The following is a 19,278-nucleotide window of genomic DNA, read 5'->3' on the forward strand; positions in this document are numbered from 1 at the left end:
GCTTGGGAATCCTTTGGAAGAACACTAATTGTCCCAAACTGTGTCAGAGACAATTCTAAGTAACTATTTCATCTGGTAATATAGACTTAGCCTCTATATTTTACTTTTTCTCCTTTGAATTTCCTCCATATTGTCCTGTTGGCCCTAGAAATGCCATCATAAAAGCCACATGTTGCCAGAAGGCATCACAGGTAAAGCCAACACAGCCTGGCACAGCCTCCTTTTGCTGAAATGGTTCCTGCCATCCTTCATAGGGACGGTTTGCCCCCTGCTCCTTCACCTGTGTAATCTCAATCTCATCACTCTGTCTTTCACTCCTGGCTCCTCTGTGAACATAACAAAATTTCTTGGGTCTTTTGTGCAGATGATGAATCTCCAGGGCTCTGTGGCTTCCTGAATGTCATTGTCCACTCTGCCACAGGATTCAAGCAAAGTTCAAGTGAGTTGCAGTTCTGTAATACACAGGTATTGATGGGAGCTAGGTAGTTCAGCTGCTGTGACAGAATGGGAAGCATTCCCTGACATCCAGAATTTCTGGGGTGAACAAAGAGGTGTGAAAATTCAGGAGAGTGATTTAATGGAAGGATCAAAAAAGGTGAAAAAACAGAGTGAAGAGGACACCTGTGGAAAGAAAGATGCTGCTTAGCCATGGCTGAGGAGAAGCTAGGAAGGACTGCTGAGCTCAGCCAGCTGTATAGCAGGGGCTCCTGTCCTTCACTAAGCTGTGTGCAGTCCCAGGAGGGAAGGAGTGAAGTGTCTGTTGGCCCTACTGCCTCTGCACCACTGACTTCCCAAGTGCTGCCTGCCACCATTTGGAGCATAAGTCAGAAATAGGAGCAATGTCTGCAGCTCCTTACTAGCCCTTCAAAAGCACTGGGTACAACATAGCCACTTTGTGAAGAGGATGACTTCTGATGGCCCCTGACCTCCTTCTTCAGAAGTGCTGGACTGATGCTACTCTCAGTGGAGTTGATTCTGATGTTGATGGGCTCCAGTAGCTACCTGGGAAGTTCCCTTTCTCACTGGTGTACACCACCTGCTTCTTGTGGATTGGGCTGGGAAATACTGAATGGTAGTGTACCCCTGAATCTTGATAGAGGCGGCGGGCTTGTCTGTGCTGAGGTCATGTACACATCTGTGCTGGTGCTTCAGCCCCATAAAGGCAACTCTGCAGGTCCAGATGGTGAGATTTGTGTTGGATAGTGTGTACTGGTACAATACAAAGATGCTGTAGAAGCAGACATGCCCTGAAAGTGATTCATGCAAATCAGGAGACTGCTAAAAGGTTTCTGTCCCTGTCTCCCCTCCTCAGATTTGTATTGCACATTAGAGGTGGATTCCTTTGGGTATTTTGTGAACAAGGCTAAAACCAGAGTGTACAGAGACACCACGGAGCCCAACTGGAATGAGGTAGGCCGGATTGTTCTCACTGTGACTTCTTCCATCTACCAAGCATCAGTGCAGGAAGGGCAGAAACCCCACCAAGTGAGAGAAAGTGCTGCATGCTCAAGCATTTGTGCTGCATCTGCTGCCTCTCAGCAAGCTCTTGTGTGCCAGGTTCAGCTGGCTGTCAGGGCATGCACATGTGCTCTTGGATCAGCTGTAGTGAAAACTTCCGGCACAAACAAGTCTCGTGCAGCATTTCAACATTCAGCCAGCGGCACTGTGGTTACTTGGTGGAAGGCACAAGTGTTGAAGGAGGTGGCTTTGTTTATTTGTTCTGAGGGAGAAGAATTTGCTGCAGTCATTTTGCCTGTTTATAGCAAACTAAATGCTCTTGGGAAGCAAAATTTCAGTACAAGGAAGGTGAGTGAGTTTGTTGTGCTGAAAATCAGTGAAACCTAAAAGGAGTCAAGCATCTCAGTCTCTGATTTGTACAAAATACAATCTGAGCTTGTTTTCAGACCGGCTCCATTAGGGAGGAGGCTTGGGCCAGTCCTTGAGTGCTCCTTCCAGATGAGTTTTAAGGAGACCATACTGATTATTAAGAGCCCAGTGTCCTGCTGTGATGTGTTCATGGCTCTGCTTTTCCTGATGCCCTGCAGGAGTTTGAGATTGAGCTGGAAGGTTCACAGACCCTGCGGATCCTTTGCTATGAGAAGTGCTACAACAAAACCAAGCTGACCAAAGAGGACGGCGAGAGTAGCGACCGCATCATGGGCAAAGGGCAGATCCAGGTGAGGCTGTGCTTCACTCACTACTGCTGCCCTCGCTGCAAAACACAGCAGGGTCCTGGGCTGCACCAGGGAAGCTTTTTCTTCCTTCTGATTGTCTCAGCATTGGAGACTTTTTTTTTTTCCCCAGCCACTGAGGTACACAGTGTGGTTCAGGGGCAGGAAGTCAGCAGCTTTATTTTTCCCTCTTGTCTTGTCTCCTGTGCCTGTCCCAGTCTGCTGCTAGATGCTTTGTCATGAAAATTTGTGTTGAACTCTGATTTACCTGTTAACTTCAACACCTCCTGCACAGCAGGCAGGAACTGCACTGTCACCAAGCCCTGGGCACTGGTGAGGATGCTCCCTTTTTGACAAAAGATGAAGCAGTGAATATGCTGTCCCCACTATAGGTCACCTGGAAGAAATGCTGCCTTCTATATGTGCTGAAAGGTGACTGATGTGACAGCAAGGCCTTGGGGGACAGGCTTATTGTCCTGCTAACTGCTATGGCCAGAATCTAGTGACTGTGACAGCAGGCTGCCTCTGAGAGGGATTTCCAGTGCTGAGCCTCACCACAGGACACTCTGTAATCCAAGAGGGGAGGTGATGATGTGATTGCGGATGGACGCTGCTCTTGGGGAGCTGCTGCAGGATAAAGCACTGAAGCTCCAGGCAGGAGAAATCAGACCATCAGTGGAGGGTGACATGCAGAACAGATGTTCCCTCTCCTCTTCCAGTTTGTTGCACTGTCCACAGCTTCAGAAGGATGTTTAAGTGCTTGCTCTGAGGGCTCTGTGTTGGGCTGGCTGCTGTACAGTAGAGAGGCCCTGCCCAGATATCCATTTTCTTTCTGCCACACTGAAAAATGCCACCAGTTCTTCTCCATTTGCATTTGACTCTTCATCACTGCATGGATGACAGCTTTCTCCAACATTTGAGTGGTGGTCATACAGGGCAAGGCCATTTCAGGATCAGCTCTGACTGAGGGCAGCCTGCAGGATCATATCTCACCTCTACTCTAGAAGGGTTCATTGTCTAAAAGAGTTTTATTAGGCCTGTTCCTATCTCTGCATCCTTGCAGCCCGAGGCAGCCCTGCCATTTTCAGGGAAAGCTTTTGTCCCCAGACACATGGTGGGTGCTCAAAAGAACATTTGTGTACAAATCAATCAGTGCTAGCACCGGGTGGCTCCTGTCTGTGTCTCTCCAACTAACCAGAAATCTGTATGGCCTTTCTGCTATAACAAAAGCTTGTTTGCCGTGGAGCTGAGCAACTACAAAAGAGCAGGTTCTCAGCCCTGAAATGCCCTGCAGATTCATGAGCTCATAATGGAGAAGCCTGAAATCACTGACCCTCTACATTCTTCAAATATTTTACACAGAAGGATTTATAAAATTCATAACCCCCTTTAAACATGTTTTCTTTCCCCATGGGTGGGTATTTTTACACAGAGCACTTGCACATAGTGTTAAAAACATTTTATTCTGAAGTTTGAAAGTCACTCTTGGGTGACGCTTGAATATTAATTCCATCTTGATTCTTTTAGAGAAACCGAAACAGTGGGAAGTGGAAAAAAAAACCCACACTCAAAATACCAAACATAACCAAATGCAAAGCAAAATAAAACCTAGGATAAAACAAAAACTGGTTTTGATTATAGAATCCTAGAAAGGCTCAGGTTGGAAGGGGCCTCACAGCTCATCTCCTCCAACCAGCCCACCGTGGGCAGGGATACCTCTCAGCTAGACTCAGCTGCTCAACGTCTCATCCAGCCTAGCCTTGAACACCACCCGGGAGGAGGCATCCACAGCCTCTATGAACAGTCTGTTTCAGAGTTTCACCACCCTTGTACTGAAGAACTAAGCCCTAAGCTCTGGTCTAACCCTGCTCTCCCTCAGCTTCAAACCATTCCCCCTTGTCCTGTTTCTAGGTACCCTCAGGAAAAGTTCCTCTCCAGCCTTCCTGTAGGATCCCTTCAGGTACTGGAAGGCAGCTCTAAGGTCCCCCTGGAGTCTTCTCCTCTTCAGGCTGCACAACCCCATCTCCCTCAGCATGCCTCATAGCAGACAAAGCCTCTCTTATACACAGACAAGGTCTGCTGGATGAATGATTTTTTGGTTCCTGAATTCCCATTAGTTAAAACCTCTGGCACCATCAGGAGCTGTGCCTGCATCCTCCTGCTGACTGAAATGGGGCTGGTTTTGTGCTGGCTCAGTGGCAGTGTATTGTGAAGCCATGGATTATTGTAAACCTGCAGCTTCCCACTGCTGGGATTTCTGACTCACCACATTTGCTGAGCTGCAGTGATGGAGACAATGAAGTGAGGAACCAGGGCTGGGTTAGCTGTGAAATGTTTATTAAATCTCTGTTACATAATGGCACTGGAGGAAGGAAGACTGGAAATTAATCCATGTAGTTAGTTGCTTCCAGGAATGGGCAGCGATTTTAATAGCTCCCATTGCTCATATTTTCTTTTCCTATGGAATATTTTGTTTACCTGTTCTTATAGCCAGAAGCAAGAGCTTTGTTGCTTGCCAGCCTGCAAGTTTAACCCTGGAAAATAAGCCCACAAGGTTTTCATTCAGGAGAACCTTCTGTGAGTGCAGACGGGAAGGCTTCCTCAGATCTTTTGGGAATGGCAGCACTGAGTGTGCAGTGCTTAACTGGCTGGCATGCATGGCTGGGGGCTTCTGTTACAACTTGGGGAGAAGGTGCAATTCCTGGGTACACTGTGGAACAAATTGCTGTGGGGGAAGAGATGGACATCACCTTGCAGGAGGAAATGTGAGGCGAAGGTTCGGTTGTTAAGCATCACGTAACTAAACTTCAGTTGTAAGCATCATCTCCTCTCATGTTTTTCTGGGGGTTTTGATTTCCCTTGTTATGTTGCAGTCCCCTTAGCTCTTTGGATTTAGCTCTTCATGTGGCAGGCACATTCTCATGTGAGTGGAGCAGCCTTTTGTTTGGTCCTCACTCTGCACCTAAGTGGTCACATATGTTAGCAGCACTGGCCACTGCCCTGAGAGCAGACTGCGTGAGTAAACTGAGACTGCATCCTGTGATCCATCTTCTCCACTTGCTGCCTCTCTGAAATGCTGCTTCCTTTGGTGTTTTGTTTTTTTTCTGTATGATCAGCTCAGGCAAACCATTTCCTGCTCACAGCAGTGCTGGAAAACCAGAGAGGATGTGACCTTAGATCAGTCCTTGTGTGGTAGCAGCACCACCACTCCTCTGTTGCCATGCAAAACAATCACTCTTATCTGCTTAATTATCTGGGGTGTCTCCTAGCAGTACACATGGTTAGGTCAGACATCCAGGCTGTTTTTCATGTAAACCAGATTGTCACATGCTGTACCTCCCAAGTGTCAACTCAGAAAACCTTTTCCACACTCAAGTTCATTGACCAGTCTGCTCATGCGGAACAGTGTCCCAATCGTGCAGACAGAGTGGGAATGGAGAAGGCACCAGGTCACGTCTGAAGGATGAATGTGTCAGTGGGGAGCTCTGAGGAGAATGGGGTTGTGGCTGGACTGGGAGTCTCCAGCAGCAGTGAGACCTTGACAATGTGTCTGTCACATCAGTTACAAATAAAAATTGATGGAGTGGAAAGTTGCCAGGGAGATTTAGGGAAGGCAGGAAGCAATGGGAATAAATAGCATAAAACACACAAACCTGAAGATTGTCCTAGTCCTGGCTTCCAGGCATTTCATTTCCACTGTTGCTGCTTTGGTTTTTTTTTTGTTTTTTTCCCTTTCTGGATGTTTTGTTTTCTCTTCTGGATAAAAAAAAAAAAAGAAAATCCTCAAGCTGTCTGTGGTGGTTCCCTGAGGCTGAACACAGACACTGCTTTTCCTGGTGCCTGGCTTGCATTTGCTACTGAGCAGCATCCTCAGTTCACCTTTCTCCCAGGTCCTCACCACTCTGTGCTCTGCACACTCAGGCTCTGCTGACTGCTGCACACTAACTGTCTGTCTTAATTCAGTGCTAACCTGCTATGAGAGCCAGAGACTTGCACTCAGAAATCCCTGTGGTGCTGAGCTGCTTTGTTCTGTTGTGCTTGCAACATACAGAGGATTTTACTTTGTTAGTGGGTTTGGGGCTGTAGCTTGTGACTTCAAATGCCAAAGAAGAGGGCACAAGGGGACTGGAGGTGCTGGGGGTGTAAAGACAAACCAGTTTGTTTGCATTTTTAACTGTGCAGCATGCACTTCTGGTGGGGTCTGTGCAGGCAAGCCCATGAGATACAGTCCCTGAGGCTTTCAGTAAGTCTGTCCTGTTTGCATAGGCCATGGAAACAACACAGTTTTTTCACAGATCCAGTGGAGATGGGACAGGTCCTTTTGTCACTTAAACCAAGCTATCATCTAAAGGACATGCAACAATCAGAAGCACTGTCAGAAGCAGCCCTTTCCCAGTGCTCCCCTACCTGAGCTGCCCGAGTGAGCCCTCTGTGCTCACTCACTCCAAGCAGTCTCATTTTGGCACCCTCTCTGCAGACTGCAATTCTGCTCACTCTTCCTTCTGCTGGGTCACTCATCTCCAAATCAGGTCAGAAGACAGCATGACCCCATTGGTCACAGGCCCTCTCTGTGCTGCAGCATCACACTCAATGTTTGTCTTCAGTCTGCTTTGTAACCTGTCTGCTCCAGCTGCCTTTCACTGTGTGGCTCTTGGTGGCCTTAGATCAGTCAGCTGCAGGGCCCAGGGCTGGAAGCTTGCTCCAAGTCCAAGTGACGTTCTTGGTTTCCTCCTTTCCTCCTGACTCTGTTATTTCCTACTGTGACTTTATCAGGCTGTTAGACCTAATCTTTGTCTCATTCAGTGTTGCTGAGACCTTATTCAAGCTTTGCTCTTTTATTAGCTTCCCTCATTTTGCTTTGTTAGTTAAAAGGCACCTGGGGGGATTTTAGTGTTTTAATTGCTGTTGTTACTGCCAGTGATTTATGCAGGGTTGGCTGGGGTCAGGCAGGCTCACTCCCCAGTGCCTGTTCTCCCCAGCTGTCTCCATACAATACAAGCTGTTCTCTAGCAGAGTGGGGAGTGTGAGGGTCCTGCTAGCCCTGCAACAGGAGTGCAGAGCTAAAGGAGGAAGAGGTAGCAGCATGTACACGCTCAGCTCCAGGAGTTACTCAGCATGGAAGAGTCTCTGTGAGCCCTCAGTTCCAGCACACTGCTTCTGCTAGTCCTTTGCTGCCCTGTGATATTCAAGCTTGAGACAGAGTAGGACTTGGGCTCACTGTCTAGCAGCTGTTGACTTGCTTTCAGTTGGTACAGAGGCAGGATTTCCCTGCTCACCACTGAGACATACCCAGTAATAGCTGTTAGCTTAAATCAACTGGACCTGGACCTGCTGCACTCTTCCTTTAGCTTTTTTGGCAAATAGTCAAAACTTTCTTTCCCCTTCAGTCTTAGGCAGTCTCTCCCTGCTATAAATAACACGCTTGCAGTGACTCCATTCTAAAAAACATAGAGAAGACTGCTGGGAAGCTGGAGAATGGTCTGTGGCTGTGTCCATCATCAGGGCCCTCTGTGCAGCTTCACCAAATGACTGTTCAGGCAGCTGGAGACCAGGCTTTCAGGAATGCTGAGCATGGCTGCTCTTCACAGGAAACCGGACACTCCAGGACTGGTTTCCTCTTGATTCTGGGAAAGAATGCAGTTTTGAAAGGAACCAAACTTCAGCACGGAAATTGAGTGAAGAGCAGCCTAGGTCCTGGCCAACTTGAGGGGCCTTGGCCAGCCACGCAGGCTGGGGCGGATCTGCTCCACCAGCCTTATAAGCAAAGCATCTTGGCAAGCAGTGCAGCACTGGGACTGCTGGAGCACCACAGCTAAGTGCTGCTGCCCACTGCCCTCCTTTTTACAGTCCTACAATGTGGGAGCTGCTGGTTACTGACTGTTCCTTACAAGGGGTCTTCAGGAGTTTCTGCCAGAGCTGCACCTGCAGGCACCGGTCCAGCGCGCCAGGGAAGGCTGCAAGCGCCGGTGGCATCCCACTGTGGGCTCACATCCGCAAGAAAGTGCACAGGGATAAGGTTGGGCTTCACTCTGATGCTGTTTGGGCTCTCTGCAGCCTCAGCAAATGGGGAGGAATTACTCTCTCTGCTCACTGTCTTTCTTGGGGAGTGGGGAAGGGCATGGGGAGACTGGTCTCTGTAGCTGTCAGCAGTGTTGGGCTGGTTTATGGATGATCTGGGAGCAGGAGCATGGTTGCCCCTGAGAATCCCCCAGAACATGCTGCAGCTGCTGGCTTTCAACATTTCCTTCTGCCTGGCAGAACCTTGCTTTTTCATGGGGTTCTGTGGGGAGAGGAGCTGTGCTGCAGAAGTAGCTCCAGTTGCTGACTGTCATTCTGTTAGCTGAGGACAGTAAACTCAAAGCACAGTCTAGAGCAGGTGCCTCCTGCTCTGGCTGCATCAGTGTTCAAGAGCTGAGTGTTCTCCAGCTGTCTTAGGGGGCACAGAACACTGCTGGGTTTGGCTGATTCTGCTTTGCTGATAGAAGTCCCCTTGCTGACAGCTCTTTTCCCCTCTTCTGCTCTCTAATTTGAGCCAAGTGCTACTCTTGAGCAGTTCAGATGTTTGAATTCTCTCAGGCAGTATTGCAATTGCTGGGTGATGTTTGGGTACTAGAGTCAGCTGCTCCTCAGCCTCACAACTGAGCACTCAAAGGAGACCAAGCAGCAAAGCTGCAAACGGGAGACTAGGGCTTTGCTTCAGAGCTTATATCTGCTTAATGGATTCCTGCAAACGCAAAGCCAGGTGTTCTTCCTGCCTTCCTGCTTAAGCTGAAGTGAAAAGGAATAGGCAGGTTGAAGTAGGAACAACTTCCCATGGTTTCTGGGCCCATTTTCTCCATTTCTCTCTGACAGATCAGGACAGAGATTTGGTTTGTGGAAAGTTGCTTGCCTCTGTCTCACATTTCTCCTCCTTGGTCTTACTGTTAGGGTCATTACATATTTTGAATTCAGTGAAACAGTCTTCCTTGGAAGCTATTAGCTTTGTAGCCAAGAGCTATGAAATTCTCCATCCTGACTTTTTATTTCAGTGCTTTCCCCTCACCCAACCTCACCTGTCTCTATAAAACTGCCCAGAAAAGCAGTGTCCTGTCTTTCAAATCCAAACTGCCCAAGAAGGCAGTATTCTCTCTTTCACATCAAGAGGTACAGCAAAAGTCTCTCCTTGTTTTGACTGCTAGCCCTGTGAGGTGGGACAGTTTGGCTCTTTTAAGGTGCCTGTTGTGCTACAGCACTGAGTGCAGTCTCACTTCTGTGAAAGCTGAGGCTATTTGCTTTCAGACATTGGTTTTGCTCACCAGGGCTGCCCTTGCTGTTGAGCAGCCCCTGCACACCTGGTGCTGCACTTCTCCAGCAGCTCTGCCCAGGGAACCGCATGCTGAGTGTCCCTTTGCTGAAACCTGGGAAACCTTGCAATGTGTGTTCTCATGGAAAAGAAATAACATGTTGGAAGTGGTAGTGCTCTGCTCACTTGCCAAAGCATTCCAGCCTAGCTGATTTCTCTGGAGCCTGTTCCTAGCTCATGGACAACTTTCATGTTTTCCAGCTGGACCCACAGGCGTTGCAGGACAAGGACTGGCAGCGCACAGTCATCTCCATGAATGGGGTAAGCACAGAAAGCGCTGTCCCTCTTCTGTGCTGCAGTTCTTTGCTGTCCGTTGCAGCACAGACAGAAGATTGAAGAGTAACAGCTGCTCTCTCCTGCTCAGGTTGAAGTGAAGCTGTCAGTGAAGTTCACCAGCCGGGAGTTCAGCCTCAAGAGGATGCCGTCTCGGAAGCAGACTGGGGTCTTCGGGGTCAAGATTGCTATTGTCACCAAGTGAGCTGCTGGGCCCTCTTCCTCCCTATTGCTGTGTAGCCAACTGGCCAGTGGGGTGCACATGTCCTCACCACACTGAGGGGTCCGTCAGTCCCACTTAGGTGTGGCTGCAGAAAGGAGACGCTGGCCATCCTCTGAGCTTCATTTTTAGCAGGGGAGTAAATCAGTGTGCAGCCAGGCTTCAAAACCCAGGGTGTTTACTCACACTCATTGCTCTGCTGAGGGCAGGAAGCACCCCTTGCCCCTTTACTCTGTAGTTAGCGGACTTGGTCACAGATTTCCAGAGCCACTGAACACTGAGGCTTCCTTTCCATAATCAAAAATGTTCCACTTCTGTGGATCCTATTATTTTAACCCCTGATCTTTTGTCATGAGTCGTTTGCCAGAAGAAACCTGTTTGTTCTGTTACGGTTTGGGAAGTATGGGATTTCCTTCCTGTGGAACTGTATTAATTGGAAAGGAACAGTGTTGTGATGTATCCAAGGACTGCTTGGGAATCCTCTGATTACCTGTGCAGAGTGGCGCTCTAGGGGCACTGGGACCTGGCCAGCAGCCCAAGGGCTCAGGGCAGCTTCAGCACAGCCAAAGCCAAGCTGAGAGTCAGAAAACCCTCTCCAGTGTTAAAGGGAGTTCTTCAGCTCAGGCTTGAGTGCCTGCTCAGGCTTTCTGTCACCCCATTTTCCAGATGGGGTGTTCTGAGGCAGGCTAGCTGGGATAAGGAGCACTGGGGCATGTGCTGAGCTCTGCTCTCGGCTTTTCAGGAGAGAGAGGTCCAAGGTGCCCTACATAGTGCGGCAGTGCGTGGAGGAGATCGAGCGGCGGGGCATGGAGGAGGTGGGCATCTACCGCGTCTCGGGAGTCGCAACCGATATCCAGGCTCTGAAAGCTGCCTTTGATGTCAGTAAGTATTTCTGTCTGCTGTCTCTATCTGCACCCTGAGAACCTGCACAAGCTCCCTGCCAACTGCCATACTAGTTTAATCTCATGGGCCCCAAGAAGCATTGGGAGGCAGAGATGCTTGCACAAGGGGAATCATTTTAACCCTGGCTGTGCGTTTGGTGAATGTCCTTCAGCTGCAGACACAACCCCAGACACAGAATGGGCTGGATCCTGATGCCAAACCACACACTTGTTACCCTTCCCAGCAGGCAGGAGGGGGCTGGCTTTGGCTGCCTTGGCACCCCTGGAAATGGCAGGCACCTTCTTGAGCAGCAATCAGAAGTCATGATGTTGTCACTGATGTGAGGCCTCTAAATTAACAAAAGTCCTTGAAATTAAGAGTGTTTTGTGAAAGAAAGCCAGCAAAGCAGTGTTCTAAGGGTGACTAGGGAGGGAGTTTGTGAAACTTGAGCTGGGTGATCAGGGCTCCTGGGTTCTCTTCCTAACTGTGTCTAGACTGATGTGTGTGGACTGTCCAAGCAGGTGGTTCTGACCAACCTTTGTAAAGCTTCCTTTGATTTGGGGGCAGAAAAGGGCTCCTTACTGCACTGCATGCAAAAGAATGGCATGCATGTCCCAAAAGGCACCAAGATCAGGCAGAGGACAGCCCCACGTTGCTGAGGTACAAGAAGTGAAATTCTGCCCTTCTTCCAGCCTCCATGCGGCTGTCCAAGGACATGTCAAGCCACACTGAGGCCTATGCTAAGAGCCCAGATTCACTTTTCCTGGACTTTTCTGCACTTGCTTTGTGGAATTTTGTCCTCCTCCTATTTTCACTCCCCCTAAGCTGCCAGCACCAGGTGTTCGAATCCTCAGCAGTGCAAGTGAGGGTGTTTCACATTTTGAAGAACAGGTTTTATGTTAGATGCTGTTTTACCCTGGGCTTTCTGAAAGCAGTGCTGCCTCTGCTGGCTGGCCTGTTGGGGTTAGGGAAAGGGGCTGGCTTTGCTGTTCTTAATGCTAGCAAAACTGAAATGTGAGCCTGAATTGCCTGTATGCTTTAACCCGGGGGAGTCAGCCTCAGAGGCTCTTGTTCTGAGCTGTTTGAGGCAGGGAGTTGGAATAAGAACTTGTCACTAACAGTGGGTGGAATATAGTCAAGCAAGGCTCGTTCCAGGTCAGGCTGAGCTTCCTGGCACAGCAGAACCAACCCTGGGCAGTGTGGGGTCCCCCCCACCTTGATTTATAGCTCTGAGCTCTTTGCAGTTGTTTGTGCAGCAGCTCTCAGTTGTCAGAGGGTAGCTCATTTAGTCTGGAGAAATGTAAACAGGAAAGCTCTTAGCTGCTTGGGCAAAGGCAAACAGAGAGCCAAAGGAAGAAGAATGACCACAAGGCCAGCAGCTCCTTTACCCTGCCTGCCCTCTTCCCTCATTCAGACAACAAAGATGTGTCAGTTATGATGAGCGAGATGGACGTCAATGCCATCGCCGGCACCCTCAAGCTCTACTTCCGGGAGCTGCCCGAGCCCCTCTTCACAGACGAGCTGTACCCCAACTTTGCTGAGGGCATTGGTGAGTAGCAGCAGAAATGACCTTTGCTGACCAAAACCCTTCTGTAGGAGGCTGCTCCTGGAGCAGTACAAAGCCTTGTTTATGATGTTGGACAGGAGCCTGGAACAAGCTGTTAGGGAAGTGGAGCTCAGAAATGGGTGTTGGGATGATGACATCTGCCGTGAGCTTGAGTTGCTTTGCTGTTCTGTACCTTGAAAATATGCAGGTTGCTGAAGGGTGGGGTCACAAAGTGACAGCCTCCTTGTAGGGCCAGGCCTGCTGTTTGTGCCATGCTGCCTGCTGGAGGTGTGGGGTTACTGGTTGAAAGTCTGACAGCACTTGTACTGCTGGAGAGAAAAGGATTCTCTACACATCTCTGAAATAAAGAGATCCTGTAGGGTATTGACATGCTCTGACCTTCCAGCCTGTGATGTATCACAGCCCATTCAGGAGCATCTCTGCTGGTTTGGGAGATGCTGCAGTCAGTCAGATTTTCGTTCCCTTTCCTGTGGTCATGCTTTGTTTCTGCCTTGCAGCACTTTCAGATCCTGTTGCAAAGGAGAGCTGCATGTTGAATCTGTTGTTATCGCTTCCAGAACCCAACCTTGTGACATTCCTTTTCCTTTTGGACCATTTAAAAAGGTAAGGAGGATGCTTTAGACAGGGGTTGGATCTGTGAAGCATTGTGCTGTTGCAAAGCAGAGACTTTCTCCTGGCTTTCTGTTGAGTCACATAGCTGCAGAAGCATTTAAGGCTGTGAGTGCTCATCAGGTAACTGTTGCTTCATCCTGGGTTAGGAACTGGCTGGAGGGCCGAGCCCAGAGAGTGCTGGTGAATGGTGCCACATCCAGCTGGCAGCCAGGCACTAGTGGTGTGCCCCAGGGATCAGTGCTGGGCCCTGTGCTCTTTAACATCTTTACTGATGATCTGGACGAGGGCATTGAGTCCATCATCAGCAAATTTGCTGACGACACCGAGCTGGGGGCAGGAGTTGATCTGCTGGAGGGTAGAGAGGCTCTGCAGAGGGACCTCGACAGGCTGGACAGATGGGCAGAGTCCAAGGGCATGAGATTTAACACATCCAAGTGCCAGGTTCTGCACACTGGCCACAACAACCCTATGCTGTGCTACAGGCTGGGGTCAGAGTGGCTGGAGAGCAGCCAGGCAGAAAGGGACCTGGGGGTGCTGGTTGATGGTAGGCTGAACATGAGCCTGCAGTGTGCCCAGGCAGCCAGGAGGGCCAATGGCATCCTGGCCTGCATCAGGAACAGTGTGGCCAGCAGGAGCAGGAAGGTCATTCTGCCTCTGTACTCTGCACTGGTTAGGCCACACCTCGAGTCCTGTGTCCAGTTCTGGGCCCCTCAGTTTAGGAAGGAGGTTGACTGGCTGGAGCATGTCCAGAGAAGGGCAACGAAGTTGGTGAGGGGATTGGAACACAAGCCCTATGAGGAGAGGCTGAGGGAGCTGGGGTTGCTTAGCCTGGAGAAGAGGAGACTCAGGGGTGACCTTATTGCTCTCTACAACTACTTTAAGAGAGGTTGTAGACAGGCAGAGGTTGGTCTCTTCTCCCAGGCAACCAGCACCAGAACAAGGGGACACAGTCTCAGGCTGTGCCAGGGGAGGTTTAGGCTGGAGGTTAGGAGGAAGTTCTACACAGAGAGAGTGATTGCCCATTGGAATGGGCTGCACAAGGAGGTGGTGGAGTCACCATCACTGGAGGTGTTCAGGAGGAGACTTGACAGGGTGCTTGGTTGCATGGGTTAGTTGATTAGGTGGTGTTGGATGATAGGTTGGACGCAATGATCTTGAAGGTCTCTTCCAACCTGGTCTATCCTATCCTATCCTATCCTATCCTATCCTATCCTATCCTATCCTATCCTATCCTATCCTATCCTATCCTATCCTATCCTATCCTATCCTATCCTATCCTATCCTATCCTATCCTATCCTATCGCATCCTATCCTATCGTATCCTATCCTATCCTATCCTATCCTCACTCAGTGAGGCTCTATATCCTGAATTCCGTTCCCACTCACACTGAAGGGATTAGAACTGGGTCAAAGGGGGTAACAAAAGTCCTGTGGCTTATGTAGCACAAATGCAAATTCCCGCTGCAAGATCACTGCAAAGCTGCACCTGCATCTAGACACAAAGGCCAGGCAAGGGTTTAGTATCAACTGTGCAGCTTTGGCCGTGGTTCAGGGCTTGCAAGGCCTCTCAGGAGGTGCCTGCAATCTCACATGATAGATTTGTTAAAACTGGGGCAGTTCTGCTAGCTAGGGTTGTCAGCTCCTTGCTTAGAGTGGGCTTTCTGATCCTGTGTCTGTGGAATATGGCCGCAGCTAGGAAGAAGCATTTCCACGTGTTTGATATGAGTGCAGGAAGCCTGAAACATGCAGAGTGTGATCATTGACATAGTTTGCACGTGCCAGGGACTGTCACTGGGGAGATGAAAGAGGATCTTGAGACTGACCTTATGGATTCAAATCCAGAAGACATAGCTTTTACTTGTGTTTCTTCTGCAGACTTTTCTGCCCTTGAGTGAATTTCTTAAGCTTTGTGCCTCAGTTTCTCATTTATAAAACTAAGATGAAAACCTTTCCTTTATTCCTATCTCTGTTCTGCCTGCCCAGATGGTAAGCAGCAGGAAAAAGAAAGCTGTTCCCAGCTTGCTCCCCAAGTTTCAGCCATGGTTGTAGAGTGCCTGGAGACTGTGGCTGTGTCAGACCAAGTTCTTTGAAGTTCATTTAGGGCCATGTGGAGAAAGTGGTGGTTTGAGTGTATCTAAAACTTGTCCCAGAGGAGTCAGTGTGGCTTCTTACTGAAGGACATCTCCACACCCAGGTGTTTAAAAAGACTTACCTTGTTCCTTGTTTCTTCTCCCAGGGTTGCTGAGAGGGAAAGTGTTAACAAGATGTCTCTGCACAATCTGGCAACTGTCTTTGGACCAACGCTGCTCAGACCTTCAGAGAAGGACAGCAAAATCCCTGCCAACCCCACCCAGCCTATCACAATGACTGACAGCTGGTCACTAGAAGTCATGTCCCAGGTAAAATCCTGAATGTGCTGCTGGAATCTTGGGAAGACAAGTGTGGGAAAGTGCAGTCCTCTAGCAAGGCCTGATCCAGCCACCCTGTTGTGTTCTCATGGCAGTGGTTCTGAGGAGCACAGACAACTGGCCACCCATACACAGATGTTTTAGGCTGTGTCTGCAGGCAGTTCAGTTTGTGTCTGCAGGACTCCAGCTTCTCATGAAGACCTGTCAGGACACACAGAATTCTATTTGCTTCCTGTCTGGGCACACCAGGATGGCTTGAGGGCTGCTCTCCTGGGGTTGAAGGACCTCACAGTGATGCTCCTCAGCACTTACATCACCATCAGTGATGCACAGTGAAATTCTGTTCTAAATTTGGATTTATTTGGTCACTGCTGCCTTTCATACCCTGGAGGCTGGAAAAGGTGTCTCTGAGGCAGTGCAAACTGTCATATTGCTGCTCTTACAGCATTAAACCAAATCCAGGACTGCAGGGGGTTCCTGTGTGGAGAGAGCCCTGGGCTCTCAGGTAGTCAGGGTGAGAACGAGCCAAGAGAGCTTTATTGTTACCTCTTTCTTTCTCTTCTCAGGTTCAAGTTCTTCTGTACTTTCTGCAGCTAGAGACTATCCCTACCCCAGACAGCAAGAGGCAAAGCATTCTCTTTTCCACAGAGGTGTAGGTGCCTGTGGTGCCAACAGGACACAACAAACTGCTCTTGGCATAGATCACAACTGAGAAAAAGACAGCTGCATTTCTGCAAGCATTTCTGGCCTTCTCCTGTCCTGGGGATTGAAGGCCTGCCGCGTTTCTGCTGTGTGCTAACCAGAGACAAGCTGAAGAGCAAGGAGAGAAATCTCCATTCTTGATTGGCAGGACCAGAGCCAAGCTGGAGATGGAGCTGTGCAGAGTCTCTGCTAGAAGGAGCAACAGACACTTGAACAAATGCACCACAAAGGGTGGCTGGTACTGTTGGGAGGGGACTGAAGGTATTCCTCATTTTATGGATTTAATTTATCATAAAGAAATTTCCAGATTTCTACTGCACCACTTGCTAGGATGCCCCTCTTTGGGCGAGGGGGAAAGGATAGCTCACAACTGTGTCTTTAATAACTGCTGTTTTTAAAGTACTGTTCTAGGCCACAACAATAGCATTGCTTTGCAAGAGGAGAGAAGAAGGGAATGGTCTGGGATCATAAGGTTCCCTCCTCAGAAATCCAAGTCTTGATTGGAACAGGATTCTAAAGAAATTGAACAGTTTTGCACACAACTAGAACTGTTGATTTCTTTAAGGGTTTTATTGGTTTGGGGTTTTGTTGCCATTTGGGGGTTTTTTTTGGCCCTACCCACCCCTTCCTTTGCAAACATTTATCCAGCTGTAGGGAAGGAGATGCCCTGCTCTTGCCTGTGCTGCACTTCTGAGGGGTTTTTGGGGAGCCAGACCCAGTGGTGCTCCACTATAAACAAGCACAGCAAGCGAGAGAGGCGGGGGTGCTGGAGTCAGTGGTGCTGTTTGTGGCTCTGCTGTTTGCATATGGAAGCAGGGACAGCGTTAGCCACGCAGGATTGCTGAATTCCTTAGACCACCTCCCAAACCTGATGCAAATGAACTGCTAGTTCCCAGCACTCCAAAGCTGTTATCAATGCCAAAATAACTGAGGCATTTGTGAACAGAAACTACCAATCAATGGTGTTTGGTTTGGCTGGCTGCTTCCTCCAGACTTTGATCAGAAGATCCTTTCTCTGATACTTGAATTTTTGGAGGCTTTGTTCATTGCTTCCACAAGAATTTTTCTGGTAGACACAAACTCCTGGGTAACCTTTGTCAGAATGTACTTCATGGACAATCTGACTAGAAGAGTGCATCATGCACCTGCAGGAATTCCAACCTGCTGGGAAGCAGAGCAGTGAGGACATCTCTGCACAACCACAGGCAGCAGCACACAGGTCCAGCCAAACACCAGAGTGGTGTTTCCCTGCCTAGGTCAGTGAAAGCCACGGTCGGTGACCCAGGCCTACAGGGCTGCAGGACTTGTCTAGGGAGTCAAAAGCATCATCTCATTGCTGGTACCCAGAGCAGTCTTCTGGCTGTGGAGCAGTGTGCCAAACATCAGGGGTGGGAGCAATTCCACTGTTACTAACTACTCCAGCTCCCCCCCCCACTTGTCTCCTGTGCAGTTGTGCAGCTGCCATTTAGTAGCATCCATCCATCACCATCCTGGTGATAGGACAAGCTCAGCCTGAAGACAACGGAAGGAATCAGCGTGAGGAGGGGAGGGAGGGATAGACTTTGAAAAATGGGTAGAGCCTGGTTGTCATTTGAGGGGAAATACAGCAAGGAAAGCAAGCCCTGCTATGCTGAATTTCACATTGCTGATGGGTGATCTGCAACATCTCACTTAAAAAACAACAACAAAGGAATCTTTAAACAAATGGGAAGAAAAAAATGGAAGGGATATGGTTTTGTAGTCACTGTAATTCTGACTGCTGCATAATGTTAGAAATGACTGTACTGTGAAGTTGCAAATTCAAGAAAACAAAAGCAATCTCCATTTCAATTTTGTGAGTATATCAATATTTTGCATGCTTTGTAAGGATACTTATAGGAATTTAATACTGCTTAGTGTCCCTCCCTCCTTAGGTCTGGGAGCAAACCTCTTTGTAATGTAATGTACAACTAGAAATTCCTTCTCTCTTCTCTGTATTTCACTACATTCCAACTTCTGAACGCGTGAAAGAGAAAAAGTGTTTATAGTAGGAGGTGCTTTTATAGGGGAGGGAGGGAATGAAGGCAAGGAAACTTGAAAGCTGAAGATTTTGATATTGTTGCTTTGTTTCTTACTCTTTTGCCTTTCTGGAGGTAAAAAGTAGTCACAATCTTGAAAACCATTGATTTCAGAGAAGTCCTGGGGAACAGCACCCACACTCCCTGGGTTTATTTCTGCGTTTGCTCTCCCGTTCAGCCAGTGGCTCTGTAGCAGTGCTGTTGCTGCAGGCTGTGTGCTGGCCCCTCCATGCCCTTCAGTGTAGCTGAGGCAGGGGCACCACCGACAGCTTTGCATGGAAGAAAACCACCTAACCAAACTCTGCCAGGTGGTTGGGGACAGCTTTTTCCTTTTGGTGTTTGGAATCCGTGGCTGCTCTTTGCAGCGTTGGAACTGGAAAGCAATACCACGATGACTGTGCCAATTTACTTTTGCCCAAGTGTTTTATTTTTATTTATATAGGAGTTGATTTTACTCTGAAATAACTGATCTCGAGCGTGTGACCACCAGAGACTCGCTCTGGCCTCGGTTACTGTGCCAGGTTGTTGCTTTTAGGCTCTCCTTAGGATGCTCAGTTCTAGTGTAACATTATCTAACATGCAGGCATGTGGATCAGGGAAAAAAAGAAAAAGTTAATTTAACTTAACCCATTAATTATTTCTGTTAAGTATGAAGATGTTTTCCCCAAAGCTGGTGATTTTGGGCTGGAAAAGATAGCGCTGTTGCTGCTGCTGCTGAACTCCTGGGCTCGTTTGAAACGTGAGGATTGATTTCTGCAATTCCCCTTAGTCTTGAAATGAAGGGGTTTCAAATAGTCTTATGTTTGCAGAAAGGGTTTCCAAAAGGCTTTTTGTGTTCTTTTCCCAGGGATATTGGTTGGTCTGTCTGTTGTTTTGGGATGGGTTTTGTTTGTTTGTTTGTTTGTTGTGTTTTTGTGAGGGTTTTTGTTTGTTTGTTTGTTTAATAAGCCTTATCAGAGTTAAAGAAAAAGGGAATTGCAAACCATGGCTTGAGAGGTATCCTGATTTCTACTCTTATATGTTCCCTTGTGAATTGTGTCAGAA

General features: G+C 48.6%; 1 protein-coding gene across 2 annotated transcripts in view; it reads left to right on the forward strand.

Annotated features, from left to right (window-relative positions):
- Nucleotides 1–19,221, forward strand: part of BCR (BCR activator of RhoGEF and GTPase) — a 100,543-nt gene extending 81,322 nt beyond the window's left edge. For both annotated transcript variants that reach the window (XM_068157238.1, XM_068157239.1), the window contains 10 exons: nt 365–439; nt 1,313–1,410; nt 2,046–2,177; nt 9,715–9,774; nt 9,878–9,987; nt 10,749–10,888; nt 12,303–12,437; nt 12,953–13,058; nt 15,304–15,466; nt 16,042–19,221. In XM_068157238.1, coding sequence (XP_068013339.1) covers nt 365–439; nt 1,313–1,410; nt 2,046–2,177; nt 9,715–9,774; nt 9,878–9,987; nt 10,749–10,888; nt 12,303–12,437; nt 12,953–13,058; nt 15,304–15,466; nt 16,042–16,131 — 1,109 coding nt within the window. In that variant the 3' untranslated portion in view covers nt 16,132–19,221. The remainder of the gene's footprint in view (nt 1–364; nt 440–1,312; nt 1,411–2,045; nt 2,178–9,714; nt 9,775–9,877; nt 9,988–10,748; nt 10,889–12,302; nt 12,438–12,952; nt 13,059–15,303; nt 15,467–16,041) is intronic.
- Nucleotides 19,222–19,278: the final 57 nt, after the last annotated feature.

The sequence above is a fragment of the Melanerpes formicivorus genome, unplaced genomic scaffold, assembly GCF_026170545.1.
Source record: "Melanerpes formicivorus ecotype bairdi unplaced genomic scaffold, bMelFor1.0.p_v2 SCAF_36, whole genome shotgun sequence".
Classification (NCBI taxonomy): Eukaryota; Metazoa; Chordata; class Aves; order Piciformes; family Picidae; genus Melanerpes; species Melanerpes formicivorus.